General features: G+C 44.8%; 1 protein-coding gene across 4 annotated transcripts in view; it reads right to left on the reverse strand.

Annotated features, from left to right (window-relative positions):
* Positions 1–19752, reverse strand: part of sema4ab (sema domain, immunoglobulin domain (Ig), transmembrane domain (TM) and short cytoplasmic domain, (semaphorin) 4Ab) — a 32697-nt gene extending 12945 nt beyond the window's left edge. Inside the window, exons 1-5 of one of the 4 annotated variants that reach the window (XM_031585606.2) lie at positions 19619–19752; positions 19405–19506; positions 11954–12249; positions 1420–1580; positions 1087–1146 (exon numbers count right to left, since the gene is read on the reverse strand). In XM_031585606.2, the coding sequence (XP_031441466.1) occupies positions 1087–1146; positions 1420–1580; positions 11954–12050 (318 nt within the window). In that variant the 5' untranslated portion in view covers positions 12051–12249; positions 19405–19506; positions 19619–19752. Of the gene's footprint in view, positions 1–1086; positions 1147–1419; positions 1581–11953; positions 12250–12400; positions 12688–19404 lie in introns of those variants that run through there. The other 3 variants (XM_031585605.2, XM_012828907.3, XM_031585607.2) reach the window with 3 other exon arrangements.
* Positions 19753–22922: the final 3170 nt, after the last annotated feature.

Consider the following 22922-nt stretch of genomic DNA (forward strand, 5'->3'; position numbering starts at 1 on the left):
GTCACCAAAATAACCCCAAAAGGTGAAATGTAAAGGTTAATGTGATTTATGAGAATGTCCACGAGGTTGGAACAAGTTGGTGGAGGAGACAGTGAAGAGAAAGACACAGATTGATCATTAGTGAGACTCTGAATTAAGCCTTAAAGTCTTGTTTTGGCTTGTCGTATTGGCTATAAACTCACTCCAATAAAACATTTACAGGATACGATAGTAATTCCTTTCATCATCCCTCAAATAAGCAAAGCAGCCTTCATTTAAGCCATTTAGCTTTGTAGTAGAATCATATGCAATTTTTGAGTACTTTTACTCGAAATGAAGAGACTAATGGATTTTTTTCTACCATCAAAGTATTTAGAGCCCAAATAACATTAAAGCAAAAACAACAACACAAAACTTCTGAAATGAATTAGCCTAGAAGACCGACGTTAGCAAAAGCCTCAAGTGCTGATTCACTGCTCCACTAGCCTGGGGCCACCACAAGCGGTTACAGGCAGCTGTCCCGGCCCAGGACGACACCAGTGGGCTGGCAGGGCACTGGCCTGCGACAGCATTTTCATGCGTGTGGGAGTCAGGTGTGAGGGGGAAATGAGCTGAAGTCAACTCAGCTAATCACACGGCTAATGAGATCCATTAGACCACTGCCCGCGGAGGGGGGTGAGGGAGGTCAGGGCGGACGAGAGCTAAAGGCTCAGGCCTGGACCGCACGAGTGGGTGGAGGAAACAGATGGGGGGGGCACCAGGGGTGTGTGCACTAGGGGTGTAAGAAAATATCAATGCACTTGAGTATTGTGCCATTGTGTTTGTGATACTATATCGATTCTCAAAAACACTGTATCGATTTTGTTTTTACTGATATACTTATGTCAATTCTTTTATCAGATTTCACACAAAGGTAGTGCTATGATGTTGGATGTTACAGGGACTGTGAGAAATGCAAATCCCACTGTTCTGATAACATCCACATTTAACATCAACATACTTTTTTTTTTTTTATCACAATACAGCGCCTTGCTAACAGGATCGCGATATACTGAATCGTAATCCCTGTATCATGACACGTTTCTTGCCAATATGTCGACGCATTACCTTTTTCTTGCCTTTCATGGCACAGTCACTTAAGTCTTTTTCTGTTGGTGACCAGTCCACCTAAAGAGAGCAGGAGTAAAAATGTGTCAGACACAACAGTTACAGTGTATACAGCCTATTTCAGGCTTTTATTTTGAAATAGACCTAAATGTCTAATTCACTAGAAGTAATCAAAGGTTGTGTCTACAACTCTAAACATCCCCAGTTAGAGGTTTCAGCTGTGCTGAAGCATGCGGCTTAAAGTGTGCAGATGTCTAATGCTCTTACAGGGAGCAAAGCATAACCATGCCTTTCACAATAGCAAGCGCACATTTAGATTTTTTGAGTTCTGACCTTGTTCATCATGTCCATTGTCCTGGGCTCGCTGACGTCCAGTGAGAGGATGGCATCACGTGCACCAACAAAAAGTGTGTCTCCATCGCTGCTTAGCAACAAAGTGGTGGAGTTGCCAATCTCAGGACTGGTAAAGTGGGTTACTGATCTACCTGGGCTACCTGTTGGAGAAAAAAAAAAAAAAGATTGATGATTAAATAATAGTTTGGACGTTTGCATTAAAGCAAAGGCATAATTAGGCAATATTCATACATAATAATAGTTTAAAAAAAAATACATAGACTAGAGTGTTGACTGAAGCTTTTATAGTGTAGAGGTACGACCTATAAAAAATCTCACATGAATAATGCTTGGCTGATCACTGTCATTTGTCATTTCTTCCATCCAACTCACTTTGTCTACTAATGATCAACCTAACTTCAGAAACAATTCAGTTCCATTGAAGACCTGCAGTGAATGCAAGTTAATGCAGTTCATGTCAATGGAATATTTATGGTATTGAACTGATGCCATGGCTATCACCACCGTAGGCTCTCTGGAGTATGGAGAGTATAATGGACTGTGATGTGACGTTACGGAGCATCCCATCATGCCTCACTGATGCTAATAATCATATCCATCTCAGTGGGGTGGGGGAGGTGAAGTTAGGATGGCCATCACACAGATGAGTATGAGTGAGAAAAGTACACTCAAAAGTTTCCGTGGAAACCAACTCGAGAGAACAACAGATTGGAGCGAATGGATCCAAAAATCGGTCAGTTCTGGGGACAACTTGACAGATATTCTGTTTACTACCAAAAAGGACTTGCTTTGCAGAATACTGGTCCAATGTCAACACATGGCAGCTCTCATTTGGCCTTCATTTGCCTGCGTTACAAAAGCCATACTGTCATTGGTGGAGTATGCAAAACAAATAGTTTGACCTTGTCGAGCTGACATATTGTGAGGGTCATAGTGAAGGAACATTTGGAGTCAAATTTTCCACACAAACAAACGGGAGGTAAAGTAAGGTAAAGTGGTATTTCCACCCATTGAGTCATGGGTATTTCCACAGCCCTAGGTAGTTTTGGTCAAAGGGTCACTGATGCGCAACACACCATCAGAGATGGCCGTAGCCTACATCAACCTCACAGACCATTCAGGCACGGAGTAGGAAGCCAAACTTGTGTGTAATGAGTAACAGTAGGTACCAGCTAAGAACCTTAGCATTACTCATATCTGAGGCAAAGGGAATGAACACTATTTGATGGATTAGCTCATATTATGTTCCTGAAAGTTCATATAAGGTAGTAGGGGTGGGAATTGCCACAGAGGTGATGATACAGTACTATCACGACATTTGGGCCACAATATGATATTAATGAGATTCTTTACATTTTACAATACACCAAGTTTTGCGATTCGATTCTGTGATATATGGGAGAAGTAGATTGTAATGTATTACGTTTCATATACTGGGAGTCCAGGGCTTGCAAAGTCACTAACTCGGCGTCTCGGGACAATCAAGTTTTCCCATCGGGGAACCAAAACACTCTGTCTGAAAAATTATCCTTTAAGAGAAACAAAATTCCCTTTGTCTTTTATGCCATCTGCTATTTCTGCTTTTGACTTGGTCTTTTTTTTTCAAATAGCAATGAAAAAAAGACACATTCATTGCAAAGGCACTAGTCGGGTTGTGTTTGATGCCAGAGTCCTCTGCCACTTCAGTATTCCACCCAAAACAGTGCAGAAGAGATCAATACTGTTTTGCACATATAAAGGACAAACGTGACATAGCATCTCATAACATAGCATTTACACCACAACATGAAGGCTCTAGGCAACCGTTTACGAAAGACATGATGGACAGTCAACAAAAGTCAGGAGCAAAAGAGGGAAAAAAATGACTTAAGTCAGAAACATCCAAGTTTAACTAGCTGTTAGAAAGCTAAAGATCCTCTAGACTAGATTTAATGTAAAAAGCTAACGCTAGCCAGCATTTAACAAGTTCATGATTATGTTGTTTACTGCGAGACAGATTAACACTATACTGTCCGAGCTTTCACATCAGTCTCCTCCTGCTTCAGATGTAACTTTAGCATCTCACCTCGTGACTTGCACTACTCCTAAACTCAACAAAGTCACAGCTCCATTTTGTTTAGTGCAATATTTTTATTTTGCCTATCAGGTACACTTCACTTCACCAACCATACACAGCAAAAACAATTCATCCATTTATCGTCTTGGTCAAAATAAGAGAATCTAACCTAAACCAAATAACTTATAAAGGGACAATACACCATTAATCAATGCATCATCAAAGAGCATCAATCCTCTTGTTATTGTGTTTAGGATTCATATTAAATATAGCAAAAGATTCACATTTATAACTACAATAAGAACAACCACAAAGCAATTCCGCTTAAGGCACCCAAATGGCCCCAATCATAAAAAGGGAACTAAAACTGTATAAGTCTAGGAAGTCTGGCATATTTCAAGTGGTGTTGCAAGAAAGTAAAACCCACACAGCTCTTTATCGGTCAAGAAAAAAATATGTGTGGCTAGAATGTGTTAGATCCGCATATGCATATGATCACACTTATAATTAGCCCAATCTGTAAAAAATGCTACTGAAATGTACAGATGACCGAATATTCTGTCTTGTTCCTCTTTCCACAGTAGACAGAGGTCTGAGTCTCAATAAGTCGGAAGAACACAAACCACATGGCACCAAATCTACTGTCACCGTCCCAGTGACTTGCCATAAATGCAACCGAATTTGAATGAAAAGGATGTATTTTGTTAAAGCATGGACACCACTCCAAAGCTGCCAGTTTAACGTGGGTCTACAGTGCTAGAAGAGGTCTCCAAACGAGCGACCTCATTGACACATGCAAATGCCACGATCAACAAGTGGCCTTAACAATATGAAACTCATAGCGAGGGCATCATTTTCTTAGGAACAGTTGTCTTGGTTGAGAGCGCAGTGTCTGTCTGAGAACGGCTAACATGACGTATGGGTCAGCGATTCCTGCAAACCACCCAGTCTTGCTTATCCAGACACAGTAGGCTAGCTCATCAAGATTAGAGACCGTCTCCCGAGTTACACGAAGACAGCCAAAGGTAACAGCAGAGAACTGTAGAGGTAGAGGTAGAGAGAGAGAGAGAGAGAGAGAGAGAGAGAGAGAGAGAGAATGTGTGTGTGTGAGTGTGTGCAAGTGAAAGAAAGACAGACAGCGTGTAGCTTTTCAAGTCATTAGCATTACAAATGATGTAAGTTCAGAAGGGGGGAAATAGAGGAAGGCTAGGAGTGCGTGTTAGATCAGCGCACTTTCTGATTAGCTTTGCTGACTACCATACATGGTGGTAAAAGAATGGCAATTATAAGTGAGGTTACCCTACAGAAATCAACCTCTCCTCTCTGCACCAAGTGGTTTGCTTTCAATCTACGAAAACATTGTCTACTTAAAACCACCACCAGCACTCCGAATGCGTGGCCTTCACCTGGCTATAGGTCTGCGATCTGTTTTAGTAACAGATACAAACTGACAGGAAGTTTTATATGAGTGTGTGTGTGTGTGTGTGTGTGTGGGGGGGGGGGGTTGTTGCAGACCACCAAGCTTATCTCCTCACATGACTCAGTCTGTTCAGGTCCAGCGCACAATGCAAAAGGCGACAGGCGAGAGGAACAGGCGCCTTGGTGAACACGAATGCCCTGACGCTACGCTGAATTGCATATCCAAACATCCTGTGTCCTGGGTACACATGACAAAGCACCTGATGTACTACACCGCCCCTGTAACTGGCATGCGAACACTCTACGTCACAGCAGTAAGGAATGATGAGTGTGAGTGTGTGTGTTTGTATGTGTGTGTGTGTGTGTGGGGGGGGGACGTTCACGACTGGGCTGAAGGACAGAGGGCCGTGGATCACTCCTACTCCTCAAGCTAGACTGATTAGTTTGCAAGGTCTGCCAAAAACACTAGTTCAGTGTCCTTGGGTAAAAGTTGTTTCGTCACACTTGTGTATACACACACACACACACACACACACACAAACTAGACTGATGCAATTCTTTGTCCATGAATCAAAATGCCATTAAGCGCTGGCCACTGCTGCTATCCAGGATTCGTGCACACATGATAACACAGAGAACACTCACAGTAGTTCTAGGAAAAGGGCCAGGGCAGAATTATGGGAAGAGGGAGGGAACATACACACACACACACACCACTAACAACTGACTCACTCTCCAATAGTTAAATAAACAATAAACACCACTAGAGACTAGCTGTGAAGAAACTGATTTTCCATAGAGGCCAATTATCAGCGTGTGGATAATTGTTCGTCAGTTAGTTTGCACCTCTGCCTCGGCCCTGGTGTGTTGGTGAGGCTGGAGACAGCCGCCCGTGCCACCGCTGCTGGGTCGATGACACTAATCAGAGTTTCTGAGCATGGCCAGGCCGAGGGCAAAGACCTCGCAAGACTCCCTGAGCACATTTCAGGCTAATGGTGTTAGGGTGCATGGCAATGAAGGTACTCTGTGTGAGGTACTCTGTGCGCACGTGCGTGTGTGTGTGTGTGTGTGTGTGTGTGTGTGTTTATTTAAGAAAAAGGTCATTTGAGGGACTCACAAAAGCACATGTTTGATTACCCTGGTAATAACATGTAGATGCAATAAATATGTGTGTGAATGTGTGCATCTGAGCACGTGTGTGTGTATGTGTATGAGTGTGTGTGTTTGTGTATATTCAGTCACTCTAACAGCAGACCTCTGGGTAAAATATACTTTTGTGTATCTGATCAAAATGAAGACTGGGGTATTAAAGTAAATTTGTCCATGACCTTGTCTGTCCTGACTTAGGGTGAGCCAGCGTTCCCTCTGGTCTTTCAACCCCACGATTAGCTTTGCACCCTCTTACAACCACATTTATCCGCACATCAGGATAGGGACTCCAGGTTTGCAGTTTTCATTTCATAAACCCCTAGACGTGATTGTCAAGCTGCTGCTGGGTCTGTCCTGACCTAGGGCACAGCAGAGGACTTATTAAAGTGACATGAACAAATATGTAAAAGAAAAACCAAATGGGGAAAAAGAACAGAAACGGTTTACAGTTCCACATATCAACAGGAACTGTCTATATGTGCGTGCCTACACGTGTTGTGTGTTATGTGTCTGTTTTGTTGGCTACATGTGAACTGTAAAGTACAGCTGTGTTTGTGGTGTCAGAGAGCCCTAGGGTATTTGCGTGCGTGGGTGCCTGTGCGTGTGTGCGTGCGTGCGTGTGTGCGTGCGTGCGTGCGTGCGTGCGTGCGTGCATGCATGCGTGTGTTTGTGTGTGGATCAGAGAAAGAGTGAGAGTCCGAGCAAACAAAGTCCTGAGCGTCTCCTCCTTTTCTTGTTCACTCCGTCCCAAAGCAAAGCTCATGTAGCACATGCACGTGCATTAGGGATAGACAGAGCAGTGGAGATCCCTAACGGGGAGCTGACGGTTGAGAGGTGAACTGTACACCCAAACCCACTTTGTTGATTTTATGTTGTGTAACAACTTGGCCCCAGGCTAGTCGCGTGCAAAGATTGTTCAGGTCGACGCAGTGCGTTAACACAGACCGACAAGTAAAGTTCAAAAGAACGCAAAGAGTCCCTGGGAGAGGGAGAAAGCGAGAATGAGAAAGGGAGAGAGAGAAAGAGGGAGGGAGGGGGAGAGAGAGACAGAAAACTGTTATGAAATGAGCAGGCCACCACGTGTGTGTTTTGCAGCGGTAAGAGGGGATCAACTGCCTCTCTTTCCCATGCTGCGGCTGCTATTGCTTGGGGGAATTAGGAGGAATCCCTCGCTCTACTTGTCCGTGCAGTTCTGTCTTCCCCAACCCCTCCCCAGGTAGATGGCCTAGTCTCAGAGCCTGGCCTGAGCAGCCTGGGGCCCCGATGAGACTAAATCCCCAGCGGTGACTCACCCCTGACGGGCAGTCTCTCTTCCAGGCCTCTCTGGATTGGGGCAAGCCAAACGTTAGCATTACCAGGTGTCTTTCCGCCGCATCACTCACCGTGCACGTACTTACTCGTACTTAGTGTCAGTGGCCGAATATGTGTAGCTAACAGGTGGCAGCGAAACCTTTCAGGAGGTTCCAAGCTCCTATGCTTGAAGATTTGTCCAAGTGCAACTTCAGCATGGGCGCCTTACGTTTTGTGATGGCACCCTTTGTTCAAAAGTGCTTGCCTTCACAAATTAAAGTAAGCTGGCTTTTCTTTCCTCCTCGGTCAAGGTAAAGGAAGCAGTGGTAAAGATCTTTGGGGTGGTGATGTAAGGTCAGCCATTTTAAAAGATGCAATACTGAGAACTGGCTTCAGTGGCCAGCCACTTCCCACACCACACAGGCGCCAACCAGCACGTCTCTGGTGTTGCGGTTTTAACAAGGCCTCATGGGATTGGGGTCGCAGGAAGTGAAATATGCACTGTGGATGCATTTCCTCAAAACTGGCAAATCATGTTTCAAGCACAAAAGAAGAAGTGCTCGCAAAAACAAGTTTTGTTGGCGTCGTCACTGAGACTTACATATACGCAGTTGTATACCGTTCTCTTTTTGCAGCGGATGTCAAGCTAAATAGAGCCTCTCAATACAGCCTCTCAAAACCTCAGCCCGAGTTACAGGAACTCTAATTAAAACACCACATCATGTCAGCTTCCCGAGAGCCGATCGAGCTCTCGGAGCATCTAAATATCACGTGTGTGTATCTCATATCACAGACCTCTTAACCCCTTATTCCACCGCCAGGCCCCTCAGGTCGTCTAAAAAGGGCTCCTGGCCGTCCCCCAATCTAATCTTAAATCCAGGGGTGACCGCGCTTTTGCTGTTGCAGCCCCTAGACTGTGGAACAGCATCCCCCTCGCTATAAGATCAGCCCCCTCTATTGACTCCTTCAAGTCCAGGCTCAAAACCTACTTTAATTCTTTAGCATTTGGATCCTCCTGATTTGAGTTGATAATTTGTATATTTGATTTCTGTGTATAAAGATTTGCTTGTTTTTCTATTTGACTTTTTTTGCGATCTAATTGTTTTGTTTTGTTTCTGTTTTCTATTTGTTTGATATTTTATTGTGATTTAATTATGGAGCACTTTGGTCAACGCAAGTTGTTTTTAAATGTGCTTTATAAATACATTTGACTTGACATGGAACTGCGTGAGCATCCATCAAAGATTGTTTGATTTTGTGCATTTGGCCAAGTGGGTTCTGACACCATTTGTTCACCAGCACTGATGTTCTGTCACATAAACAGTGCTTAGGAAAAGTCACAAACTTGGCATCATTGAGCTAGGAGTGTTGCCTTGGCAACATCGAGCTAGTAGTGTTGAGTTAGGAGTGCTTGCTCCAAACAACTCGATGACATCCAACTTTCAGATGGATTTTGGTCCACACCCATGACATCAGCACTCTACAGATGGTGGCAGACATGGCTGCTCCTGCAAAGCAACTCTAGGGTCCGCACAGCAAGTGGGGGGGGGGGGGGGAGAGACACACCACAGGCAACAACTAAGCCCTTTAATCCCCAAACAAGGTACTGGAGGATGGAGGGTGGGGTGGGTTTGAACGTCAACGCCAATTTTCGCCCCTGCAAACAGTGCTGATCCCTGTACGGGCCAATATTGGCCTCCAATCTGGTCCGACATGTTCAGGAGTGGTGCCAGTTCTTAGAATGCTCTTACTGAAAAGCTGAGACACAGGAGACGGGCTTGATGTGGAATCCCGGTCAGGATATCTTGAGGGAAAAGTGGGGTGCTTAAGCAGAAACAACTCTCAGAGGATAGGTCTTTTTTTGTTTTTAGATTTAAAGCCCATTGACCCTGTCTGCCTTCCTGGGAGCTCTTGCACAAGAGGACAAGCTTCGAATTAAACACTGTGCCCTACTAAAACAAACAAGGCCTCCATTCTTCACCAACCACAACAAAAGCAAGGCCAGCATAGGTCTAAGGGGGGGGGGGCGCAGCAGGGATCAGCGATTAGCCATGATCTCTGTCTGCAACCCGCCACTTACCCACTTCCTCCACTCACTTCTCTTTCTTAGACCTGCTTCTGTCTTCCTGTGCACTTCTTCATACCACAGGTTCTCAGGCAAGCATACATTTAAGAGGTGCCCCTGTTGTTCCGTTTTTGCATCCCTCAAGACTACTAGCTCATGGTGGTAGGCCTAGGGATTGATCAGTTCAGACATGATGGTTATCAACATGAGGTCAGTTCAAAAACGATTTAAAGCAAAACATTCTGCAAGGTGCTTGTTGAACTGTAAAGACGGAACTGTTGACAACTACATAAATAACCCACCACAAACAGAGTTCATAACTGAAGACCAACTATTACTGTTGCTGAGAAAACCACTGCCCCAGGGTGCTTTCTCAGAACCCATAAGGCCAGATAATCTTAGAAATGTTAATTTCTTTTCAAAGAATTAGGCTTCTTGGTACGACCCCTAAGTGCCAAAGGTCACATTTATAATAGACCTTCATTAGCGGGCAGATGGAGCATAAAGAGACACTGTTAAGAGAGGAAGCGAAGAAGGAACTTCCGAAAGCACTCCATCACGGCAACTGCTCATGTAGATCAGACAGCCAGCCGAAAGAGGTATTAGGCTACTTGTTTCACATCCTCTAAAAGACACACACTTCCATTCTTCTGAACTGCCATTCATTTGCCCTTCAAAAGTTTCTGCTGTGCAATTTGAGTGGACATATTGTTGCAAATTTAGAACAAAGTGGCCCTTCGTGGACTGAGTATACTGTAGGCCTACCTCATTATCCTTTCTTAATAGCATGTAAGGTGGAAACAATTCTGCCCGAAAGTATGTCAGAACATTTCATATCCAATCAAATTCCGGTACATTGGGTTTGAGGCCGTTTACTGTGGTAATTAATGGCTGACATTTTGTGCCAATAGTCTACATTGTTCAAACTGTAGCGATGTTTTTCGACTCTTGGCCTTTGTATTTGTGACGTGGACTACAGCTTGTTAGTGCAATGTTAGCTTCGGGGTTAAAGCAATTACTGGAGTTCAAAAGGGGGCTTACAGTGGGACAGGACAACAAAGTCTACTCTCTCCGCTGAACTTTCTCCGATTCAGACATTACATGATCCCCGAGAGGAGGACATCTTGTGCTTCCTAAAGTTAGTCCACGCAGCGGTACCGCATGTCAGAATCAAAGACATGTGCCAGAGATAACACCAGTGCAGTTGCACCTCTGACACCCTTCACCCAAAGGAGACACTGACAATAACACTTGGTGAGTTTGTTGCATTCTCACCTCCTTCCACCATCATAACACCCATGACCGTACAACCACAGCCGTAGCCATCTCTCAACCGCGGTATACAAATACACACTACAGTGGAACAAAGGAGGAATAAGTGCATAAAACAAAGGTTATTAACTCTGTGTGTCTGTGTGTCTGTGTGTCTGTGTGTCTGTGTGTCTGTGTGTCTGTGTGTCTGTGTGTCTGTGTGTCTGTGTGTCTGTGTGTCTGTGTGTCTGTGTGTCTGTGTGTCTGTGTGTCTGTGTGTCTGTGTGTCTGTGTGGAATCTGACAGACTGTGTTGTCGCCACTGTGTCAGAAGAAGTTTCAGTGTTGACTATTTTTGTTCCATACGGTCACACAGTGTCGGAACGGGCTACTTAGTTGCTCTGTTCTATAGATCTCTCCCAAGCCTCAAACACAGCTCAGGACCCAGCTCTTGTGTGGCCACCTGTATGTTTTACATGCTTTCAATCCTCCCATAACGCTCATAAACAGTATGTTATTCAGGTTATCTTCCTAATCAGTTATTTTGTTGTGTTATGATTTACTACCTTGTTTTGGATAAAAGGCATCTTCTGAAAGAAGATGCAACATTTTCCAGACATGGGTCAAAATACATAAAGAACATAGACAGAAAAGGTCAACTTGCTTGCAGAGAATGCCTCCATCATTTTGAATTATTCAAAAGAGGCCTCAAGCATTTGGCTAACTCCACTATAAAATCATTTCAATAAAAATGGGGCAAGATAAGACAGACTTTCTTTTCCCCCCACTGAAACCTTTTCTGGCTAAACCATTTCACTGGGTATATAATTCAGCAACAAAACATTTAGCACGGTGTCTTCTCAATTATTAAAAAAAAACTAACATGCAAAAGGTTTAATAAATAGGGCTTATTTCATGATAATCATTGACAAAGAATGTCAGTAAGCTTTTAGGAAGAACCAAAAGGTTTAGAAGAGTGCAATTAAAGAGCTTTTTGCTTGTACAGCCTTCTGGATCAAAACAAACCATTTACATCAAAATCATCTCCAACACAAAAACTGGGTCTTGGAGGAATAATGGAATTTAGTTGGTGGTCTACCATCTTGGACCTGGGTCTAAACTCTCAAGACTAATCTGTGGCATCTACATAGATTTGGCAAAACCCATCTTTCAGACCAACAAGAATTTGGCAAACCCTACGACTAAATCGTTAGCATCTGCATGAATTTCGCCTGAGGTTAAACACACACACAAACATTAACCAGAGGTTTAGCTTTGACTCACCAGTTGGGAAGGAGACCCTGGGGATGGCATCGCCCTGGCAACACCCGAGCACGTATAGCAGGATGAGGAAAACCCAAATGGAGGCCAACTGGGCCATCCTGGCCGGAGGTAGAGGCAGGGAGGGATGGAGGGAGGGTGGCAGAGTGAGCGAGCGGGTGAGTCGTCAGGCGAGCGGAGAGCCTAGCGTAGACTCTTAGAGTGATGGTTGTTGTGAGTGTTGGCAGCCTCAGTATCAGTGTGGAGACGCCCCCGGCGATGGCCCGTCCTAGGTTCACTGGAGGCTGCAGTCATCGCATCTGTCAGAGCAAGAGAGGGTGTCAAAGATGTGTCAGATAGTTTCCCTCCCACTTCAGTTGTGAAAGGGTGGCGACAGACAGACAGAGACAGAGACAGAGACAGAGACAGAGACAGAGACAGAGACAGAGACAGAGATATTTGTTTCTTTACCTGTTTGTTAACCCCTGACATTTCCTACAAGCCTCAGTCACAAGCACTAGTAATACTACACTAGGCCACTGGTACATCTCCTTGAATTGGACTGAATTGCGACCAAAGAACAAGAGCAATAGTGAGAGACAGAGCTCAGCGATTGGTGTGTGCATAGTATGATTCATTTTTCCTGGTGTGGGCAGGGTATTGAGGCACCCTTCCTCTTTCGTTTCTACGCCTAAGAGCAGAGAGGAAATGAATCTCGTGATGCCCTCAAGGCAAACCTGTGTTACTTCTGAGGCCTGCCATTGGCTCATGTGACAACACTACTATATGGTTTGGTGTTGAGGACTTTGAAACTGATGAGGAGGAAGAGAAAGCGAACACAGGTCAAGCCAAATGACCCCCCCCCCCCCAGTCCTTTAAAGGGGTGGTGGTGAGCCATGGGCTACATCCTCAGGCAGTGCTTGTGATGGATTGCTGCTAAGATGCTAACGTGCATCATTTTAACAAAGAGCTAGTGATGAACCACTGGTGACAGCGCTTAAAGCTGAAGATGTAAGCAGTGCGGCCATACTGCAATTGTTTCAGGATCAACTTTAACACGTAGTTCATATGATGACACTTATTACATTTATGATACATATGACACTGAAAACAGTACAGCAGCTGAGAAGCAGCAGAACTTTATTTAGTGGACTTTCAGTGAAGTCTGTTCCACTAAAATTGAGCGAACTGTGTGTTACTATGAAGCATGTTTCGATAGTGCGTATTAAATGTTAAATGCAGCGTATGATACAGTATGTTTCCCACCCAAAGCATAGCCAGAGGGGGAAAAAAATGAAACATTCTATAAATTCTGACCCTGATGTGTGGGACACAAGTAAATGACTCCCAGACGACACAGCTGACCCTGATCTGGGGCCGAATCCAAGAACATGCTTCATTTGCAACAGACTCGAGGTCGACTTGGGCTTCCTTTAAAGAGGCTTCTGCTGCCAAACCCAGAGTCCACCGCATCGCTGCCATAGCCTACACATAACAGGATTACGGCGCGATACGGTAAGTGTCTGGGATTAACACAGATATGTCAGTCTTTACCCAGTGGCTGGCCACTCCAGAGCCTCGGAGTGCATGGGCAGGAATCGGTTAACAGCGACCTGGGACAGCTCTAGTCATTAATACCATTCATTAAGCAGCTTCAGTTATAAATACCATTAAACCATTGGCCAAATACTTTAATTATATATAAATACAATACAACAATGTATAGATATAAAGACACAACTAGAACACCTGACCTGACCATGGCAATAACCACGTGAGTGAGTTGTGAGTCCTTTGTGAGAATAGCAACGTAATGCTGTACATTCCTGTAAGCATGACACTGACACCTGACAGTGAGTGAGGTGGTAACACAACAGAAGACTTCACTGATTTGGCTACTTTATAACAGCTAGGGCTGGTTCTGAAGCTACACAACCTACACTTACAGTCGTGATACTTTGTCAAGCTCTGCTCATATTCTGGCAGATGTCAATAAATACGTTCTGAGGAGAAAAAAAACTAATCTGAACTCTGTGACTGACACAGGTCCGTATTACTTGCAACGGCTTTGACAGGGTTTCCCAGAATTTCCCTCAGCCAGGCTGTTGAAATATCTGAACTACCGCGTCTTTAATTGGTTTTGCAAGTACACTACCGGTAGTTTCACACCAGAAATGACTCAAGTCTTGTGACTTGCACCCTGGCTTGACCACGTATACAACGTGTTTCCAACTCCAAAAACTCATGACCTATTATTCACTCAAGTCACGACACCAATTTTCAAATCAATATCTGCAACATCAACCAAACCATTTCCAAAATGTCCTCTCGTGGTGATCCTGTAGTCAACAGGGGAGGTCTGGGAGCCTACTGAGATCCTGAGCAGCAACAACAAGCCCATCAAAGCTTCCACTCAGAGAGTCTGAGACGCCCTTGGCATATCAGAGTCTATTTTAACAGGCGCGGCAGTGGAGAGGCCCCGGTTCAAATCACCTAGCCGAGAGGATCAGGGAGGCTAACCGGCTGACTGCCCTTCTCGGCACTCTACACTGGGCTTCAGTCGCCATAATGGGTTTAGCCATGGGAGGCCGGCCTTTTCCAGCGCAGTGTAAATATATCCGGCAACTGCCATACTGTGGCTGAGGGAGTAGGGAGTGATTACATGGAGTCAATTTCTCAGAGCCCCCCCCCCCCCCCACACACACACACACACACACACACACACACGACCCAACGCCCCATGGGGTTTTGGAATTCTTTCTGACATACAGGATTTCTGTCAGTATGAGAAAAGCAAACCACACCCAAATCCAGTGGCCATGGGAATCGCCCATGTGCCAGTCCACGTGCGCGCACACACACACACACACACACACACACACACACACACACACACACAGTCATACAGTCACAAAAACAGGCACACACACAAACAAAAAAACTCAATGTGTCATTAGTGTGTCAAATCACCACAAACCACCCTTGCTCATCCTCTTTCCTCTTTTCATATCTCTCTCTCTCTCTCTCTCTTTCTCCTCAGTTACTCCCCCAACCTCCCCGCTCTCTTCCGCAGATTTATTCCTTTTATCTGCCTCAAAACCCCATCTCTCCATCAGCTTCTCCCTCTCACTCCACCCTTCTATTAGTCCCTCCGTCTCCCTAGACTCTTCTACGCCAGCTAGCCTTTTCTGTACACCCACACCCTCTCTCTGTCTTTCTCTGGTCTGTGTTATTCTGCAGATACTCGGATGATGAAGTTGTAGCTGAGATGAGGCCAGCACGTGGGGCACGCAAGGCCACATTCTTTTTGTCCGAGCGCCTCACGGAGAGCAGAGCGTGCGCGAAGAACCTTTTATCGCGCGGCCCGGGGTGAAGAGGGATCATCAAACAAGATCAAGACGTCTGTCTGCAACACAACCCGTTTCTCCACAAACTCGCGAGTGTGTTACGTAAGGGCCTGCAGGGGTTAGCATTACACATATCTAAACCTTTACAGCCGAGGCAACTACACCTGCATTGCCCAGTGTACCCCACCCTTGCCCATGAAAAAATACCCCTGGGGGAGCGAAACACCTTGGCTATATTTATGGCGTCTCTACTTTCAAAGGGACTCCAGCTCTCCAGAGACCGACACCATTAGTTAACCCGCAGAAAAGACAGTAAAGAATATCTAACAGTGGTGGAATTTCAGCCTAGTCCAGTATCTAATGTTTCCCTTAAAGCACAGAGGCACTCAAACTTAAGGCCCTTATGAAAAGCAAGCCTCTGGCAAAAAGGTGGCAAGGGACATTCTTAAGCGGCGCTCACAAACAGTAGTCTCATGAAGGCGAGCCTGAGGGAGAACAAAACAAGAAGAAAGAGAACAAAGAGAGAAAAGAGAAACTAAAGGTGAAAAGCCCAAAGGTGAAAACAGGAAAGAACAGTCGGGCACGAGAAACAGGTAGGGGAAGAAGCACTGTGCAGCTAGCTGGATGAAATAGAAAAGTCACAAGTCTATGAATCGTCCAAAAATCGTTGAGGGCTGTGACAGGCAACAATCACAGAATGTGTGTGTGTGTGTGTATGAGTGTGAGTAACACACGAATAGCAAGTAACAAGATACAGATCAGGTCACAGGCTATTGAAGTTGGAGAATTACTTACAAATTTCTTCCGACAACTCAACACATACACAAATTGGCTCTCTGTGTTCGAGCTTTCCCAGATATGGAACACTGATCAATTTGTTTGCAGTTAGCTCAATTACAGTGGGAGACGGGGACCTTGAGGCAAACAACCTCTCACATGCTCACTTCCCAGTTTTCCCAAAACACCATAGCATGACATTTGCAAGCATGCAGCAGGCCATCCCACAAGGCAAAGCCATGCAATATTTCAAATCCCTCTCCTCACACTACCCATAATGCATCATCAAGTGTACAACTTGTTGTGCCTCTTTGTGCAGACACGTGTGCTTATCTTAAGAGCCTTGATGGATGAATCTGTGTGTGTGTGTGTGTGTGTGTGTGTGTGTGTGTGTGTGTGTGTGTGTGTGTGTGTGTGTGTGCTGAGCCCATTCAAGTTGCCCTCCCACACCAACATACCCCAACACTGGGGTAGATATCTAATCTGTATAAGTGACAGCAAGTCCTCCGCAACACCAACCTCCTCCACACACACACCTCCACACTCTGGACTCGAAAACAGCCCCGTGGACAAACAAGCTGCTTGTGTTATTAGTGGAGTTCGACAAGAAGCCTCAGGACTGACTTGGGGCTTGCTATTATTAGCTGGCAGGAGTGCAGGCTGCCTTTCTGCAGTGGCCAAATTAGCATCACAAAGACAGGTTTCTTTCAGGTTCAACTTATGATCCTGGACCTTTTCATTTTGAACAGGCCAGATCTCTATCCTGCGGAGGGTGGATGAGAGGGGCGGGGGTTGTAACTGATAGACAGTGATCATTATGAACAATTAAATAAACTAATTATAGATGACATTTGAGGGTTTGCAGCAAACTTCAAGCAAGAGCCTGAGGTAGACAACTGATTTATGAATCTGAAAAGGTAACTGATTGAAAAAATCCTACGGCAACTAATACCAACTATGAATCTCCTACAAAAATAGCACTTAAAGCTAAACAAAGACAAAGATCCATAGGTAGAAACTAAAAAAACAAACAGGTCTGTAATTCTGGCTTTGATGTCCTGACAAATTACACAGAATGATACGGTCATTTGAGACTTTCAGCAACCTGAGGCCTTCTAACCAAGCTATGACAAACATGGTCGAAATCATGTCTATAAAAGAAAGCGGCGTTACCGACAAACACATGAGCTTCAAAATAGACCCCAAAAAAGCGCCTTGAGTATTATAGGCTAAAAGTAAATGGAAAAAGTGGAGGCACTGGGGGCAAATGATGAAGCTCTGTAATCCACCTCAGATCCGCTGCCAAAAACACAACCCAAAATGCCCCCTCTACGCCCCCCTAAACGTGCTGAAGGGCATGGTGGGTACAAACTCCAGTGAAAGTGAGAGGATGGACCAAAGTGACTAAGGACGAGAAAGGGACTGGGAGGAGAGCTGGGCGAGGCCGTAGGGTTCAGGTAACAGGGTGGAGGCAAAATAACCTCCAAGTCGCCAAATACTTCTTCATGTCACACCACCACTCGATGGCGGTTTGGGGTCTAGGCTTTGAATAGAGGGAGTCCTGGTCAGATGGTCAGAGCCCACTCGTAAGAAAATAGTCAATCAAAAAAACTCAATGGGCCAGATGCCTTCAAGATTATGACATAAGGAACTCTGAGAAGTGTGAAAATACACACAAACATGACCTGCCCAATCAGCCTCTAACAGCGGAGCATCACAATGCCTATTATTTCAGTCCTCTCCATCCCTTTACCAGAATGAACAATAGCAGAGAGAGAGAGAAAGAGAGAGAAAGAGAGACCAAGAGATAGGCTAGAGCAAGAGAGCGAGAGAAAGAGAGAGGGAGAGAGAGAGAGGCCTCAGGAGGCTCTGTTCATTTGTGTCTTTCTCCTGCCTTGCGAGCTGATGTGACATCGTGAGGAGAGGGGGGGGGGGTTCCAGTGGGGATAACCGGTGGGCTACGGTGAACGGCAACAGGCCTGATCCCTTCTCTAGGCCCCTGCAGGGTTGCCATAGCTACAGCAGATCTGGCTTTGTGTGTGTGTGTGTGTGTGTGTTTCACAGATAGCACGCTGCATGCATGACCAGATTCAGAAGTGATGTGTCTGTGTGCATATGTGCATGAGAGAGAGAGAGCCATGGAGGTGACATTCATGGGCATTTCACACGAACAATCCAATTACCACACACCAGCCCATCACCAAGAATCCTGTGACACCAGGCTGAAAACAATTACTTGGGTGCGTCTACAGAAAGGGAGGCCTTGTCATCATGCTCATAATTGTGACAAAGGAAATAAGCAAACTCGTACCTCTACCACCACATTGATTCTGGATCAATGTAACAAAAGGGATATATAGACAAATCGCCGTGAAGCATTGAATCAGAAAATGAAAAGGGTCATAGCAAACATATCTGTGGCTGATGGCAGCAAAGAAACATCTATGAGAGAAGAGGGTTCAAAGTACCAATCAAATTGTGCTGGCAACAGGAAAATATTTTGTGTGGGCCTAGATACATACGTCCCTACTCCATTAGCGATCAGTTTTCGAGATCTAGTATCCTTCTTTTTTTGCTGTTCCAGCACAGCTTTTCCTGGGGTTTGTGGTTTGCCACTCAGTCCTGTAATCACCTTTTGGTCCGTGTATGTCAAGGTAGGATTCTGGGCGAGCACCAAAGCAACGAAACCAAGATCAACACAAAAGGCGAATGCTATCAGATCTACCCGATAAAGTGAAGTGAGTGACATAATAGCCATCACGACAACGCTCACGTTTAACTGGTTACTTGGAATTGCAACTAGTTTGTAGCTGCATCAAAATATAACAGTTAAGTTTTAAATATAGCGAGATGTTCTAACTAGTTCAATGTCGTGCATGTTCAGTCTTTGCTTGAAAACACAAATTATATAAACGCACCAACGTCAACATGCTGTTACCATGAGCATTGTTAAATCGCCGACTTACATAATATTTAAAGTACAAGTCCATCCAGCCAATTCGGAAAGAAAAACATTGAGCACATTCCACTTCCAAAACATTCCAGGGCAACTGTAGAGCAAGGCACGTGTTTTCCCAAAGTTCTTCCCATATATTCTTGCTTTATAGTCTGCCACGCCAAAGGCAAATGTTTTGGCGTTGGTGAACAAACTTACATGGAAACATTTTTGTACGAGTATGCTAACGCACGCATGAATACCCCAAGAACAACAACCCACAACTGTGTTATCTGTCTATTCGTCACATTTTGTTCGTTAGCCCAATGTTGGAGTTTCGCACACCCTGATTATGAATTGCTCTGTGTATGTGACTATTTATGCATCTAAAGATGTTTTCAAAAACGCTGGCTTACCTAAACTCGGAACTTCCAGTATCCTAGGTTTGGTGTTTTACAAAAACATCCGAACACCGCTGCACTCTCGCGTCTTCACCACAGGTAATGCTTCGTCTCCGTCTGGTGAGATTTAGAAAACGATTACAACAAAAGCGAATCCATCTTTGCTCAATCAAATCCGATATATGGTGCCTGTAGACCACTTTTCCTATTAATTCTACAAACGACGCACTTAAGTCTCCTTCTTTTCCCAGGGCACATACTACTCCATTTGCCCCCTCGTTTCACTGATAAACCTTCGCTAGCTCCACATCCTTCGACTAAAACCACGCAGACTTGTGCTTTGAATACACAGCCACGCTGGACACAATGATATAGTAGGAATGTCGCCATCTAGCGTCCGCTTTAGAATCTAACCGTATTCCCATCGTCATTTCAGGTGAAAATGTAATGCTCTGAATGGTTAATAAATGGTTGCTGCAGGCCACCATAAACCGGACAAGTTTAATTATTAGTCAAGTCAACGAAACAAGTGTTTTCCCTAGACTCAGTACTTGCCTAGTATTTTCGTTAAACCAGTAAAAAACGTCATAGCATCTAACATTTCCTGCCAGACATGGAGGTAGCACCAGCTCATAGGAAGCTTACACAGCTATTGAATTTCATATTAATGAGTTATGAAAAAGTATCATTATTATAAGACTAACAAAACATCTGGTTATAGTTTTAAGCTGATAAAAGTGGACAGGTGCTTTAAACATTATGCAAGCCATCCATTGAATAGTTACCGTTAAGTTCCCAGAATGGGAAAAAACTCAGTTATCGTTGTCCCTCTTTTGATCATGATATGTGGAGCCTACTGCCACTGTCTGCTACAGCATGTGCCAAAATGCGGATTTACACCCACCAATTCGTTAATAGGTATTGGGATGTGGTCTGAGTGGGTTTCTTCAGTTAGGAATGCAGAGTGAAGTTACTGGCCAAAAGTCATAACGGTTTCGGAATTTCATCTCTGTCAGAAGTTTAGACAAACTTTGCGCCCTAGGCACAGCCTATCTTTCAAAGCCAGAGGGGCGTTCCTCGCAGGAATCGTTTGTCTACACGCCTTAACACTTCAGATCGAACAAGTTTTTTGTACGGCTTGTGAGTTTACAAAAAGGCTACAAAGAGTTTGTTTGTTACGTCTCGGAGTGACGCACCCGTAGGGCACTTGTTGCATTCTGCGGCTAGCCTAACCTAATGTCCATTCTTCCCTGCCTTCACGCTGACTAAGACCAAATGTATTCGTGGGTAAAGTGATCCGAAGCTTTTGATCGTCAATTTTCACCTGGCCTCCATACAATTCCCTGGTGACCAGAAATGCAACCCACAAGTGCTCTGGATCCTTTATTCGCTCCTGCGTTGGGACACTACTGTACCTTGTATGTGGGGAGAGGACCAGGTAATATCCCTAATGACAGAAAAGAAGATTTTCAGCTTACCACCGACCTCGAACGGCGCGTTGCACCAACAGAGCGATGCCTACAGCTTATTTGAACGCTGAAGCAGCACACAATGGGGAAATTATGTTCCTGAGGCGTGTGCGCTTTGGTACGGGGTTCGGTGGCTGTACCTGGTTTTCCTGCAGTTGGACTTTAAGTGGATGTTCCTTTGTAAATGGCTTCCAGGTTGCAAAGCGAATAGTCGAATAAATAAATTAACAAAATGTAATTTGTTTGCCACTCAGCTCTGTAATATATGTAAGTATGTGCTATTTTTTACTTTCAGAATTTTAGGCTATGCTTCGAGGTTCTACCAGACTTATGATAAACGTAAACTAATAACACATAATAACAGAACACTAATTTAAAGCAGCACTACGGAGTTTTTGGCTTGGAGCTCCCCCTAGCGGCTAAACCTAGCGAAACCTGTTGAAATTTGCTTTCCTCGTTTATGACAAACTAGCGAGTCAACAACTTTGCTAACACAGTCAAGAAAAGATGGCTAGCTCTGAATCGAACTTGTATCCAAATGTGTCTTTCAGCTCTCGCCAACGAGTAAAAGCTGATCCGATAGTGACTGTCACTACCCGATCCTAGTCACGCATGCTCAGACACAAAGGACCGGGTGGCTCCAGAAATCTTACAGAGCGCAGTCATTTCCCTACAGACCCCCGATGGCAATGGCGGAGGCCATTCTCCATATTAAAAGTAATTGTAGCGGCACAATTTTTTTCAAACTGTTATTTTAAGGTAGAATTGTTACATAATGTTACTTTAATGAAAAGTGAGTGTGTGCTGCATTGAGTGAAGGAATATCGCTGAATAATTATAGGTAAAGAGCGCCTTCTGCTGACCGCATACTGTCCTGTCATCAGGTCAAGCACGAACCCTGCTAGAAATCATAGACTGCTACTAAGTTGCCTCTGGTGTGTAGTAGATCAACCAAGAATACTTTTTTAGTCCCTATATTACGCTCTCAGAACGTTTGGAAAATCACAGTAGGGCATTCATACAACATACTGACTCTTAATAGCCTTATTACAAGATTAAAAATAAGAATTATTAGACATAAGATTCTATGCACGGAACACCGGGAGTACATCATCTGACAAGCATACACAGATATTCAGGCAATCACACACACATCACTCCCACTAATCGCCACATATCCCCCACCAGGAAGGTCACGTCCCCATCGACCCATGCCTGCAACACAAAGTCTCTAAGGTGGGTGACACTGTCGCTGTGAGCTCCCCAGGGGCAGCTTAGACACTTGCAGGGAAGGCACAAGGGTGGGCGCTGTGCCCTCAACCTCAGTGATTTCCTCCCCTCTCTTAGGGCGAGTCAGGGGCCGATACGGAGCCAGCCGGTCGCGGAGGAGGAAGTGGGACTCTGTAAACTACAGTACACGGCCCAACCCACTGGCACTCATGAAAAGGCAGATAGGGGGGTGCTGTCTCACTGTCTTGCCGTTAAATCCCACGATATATAGCAGCCAAATGAACTTTGATCATGGAGAAGGCTTTTCCTTTATCAAGGAGGGTTTGTTGGAATGACAACATAATACCCACAGAACACTGAAAGGGCACTTCCCCAATGGCAATGCACCAGTCCTCAAACACAGAGCAATTTACATCATACAAAGTACACGTAGATGTCGATCTCACACTTTGCAAGGTCATCACAACATTCTGGAGTAGACCAGGATGTTAAATGTAATCCTTCAGGGGCCAAGCCCAGGGAGCCCAAAGAGCCAAACACGTACGGTGGGGGTGAAAGATTTCCCCTTGCGTCTCAGAGTGCAGGCCCATGTGCAATGGCAGAGACTACTGCTTCTGTGCTGCTTCAGTGCATTTGACAAATACGAGGGTTCAGAGAGAGGCCAAACAGAAGCACCAAATACTCATAAATCATCCCCTGAAAGGTGAATCTGCAAAACCTATAAATGAGTGTGAAAGTGTCCTTCACATCAATCGCAGTGAACCAATCGCCTGCAGTGTGTGAGAGGGCAACCAGGACAACCAATTCTCCTCCATGATTGTGCACTCCAGCGTA

Source organism: Clupea harengus, chromosome 19 (assembly GCF_900700415.2).
Source record: "Clupea harengus chromosome 19, Ch_v2.0.2, whole genome shotgun sequence".
NCBI lineage: Eukaryota > Metazoa > Chordata > Actinopteri > Clupeiformes > Clupeidae > Clupea > Clupea harengus.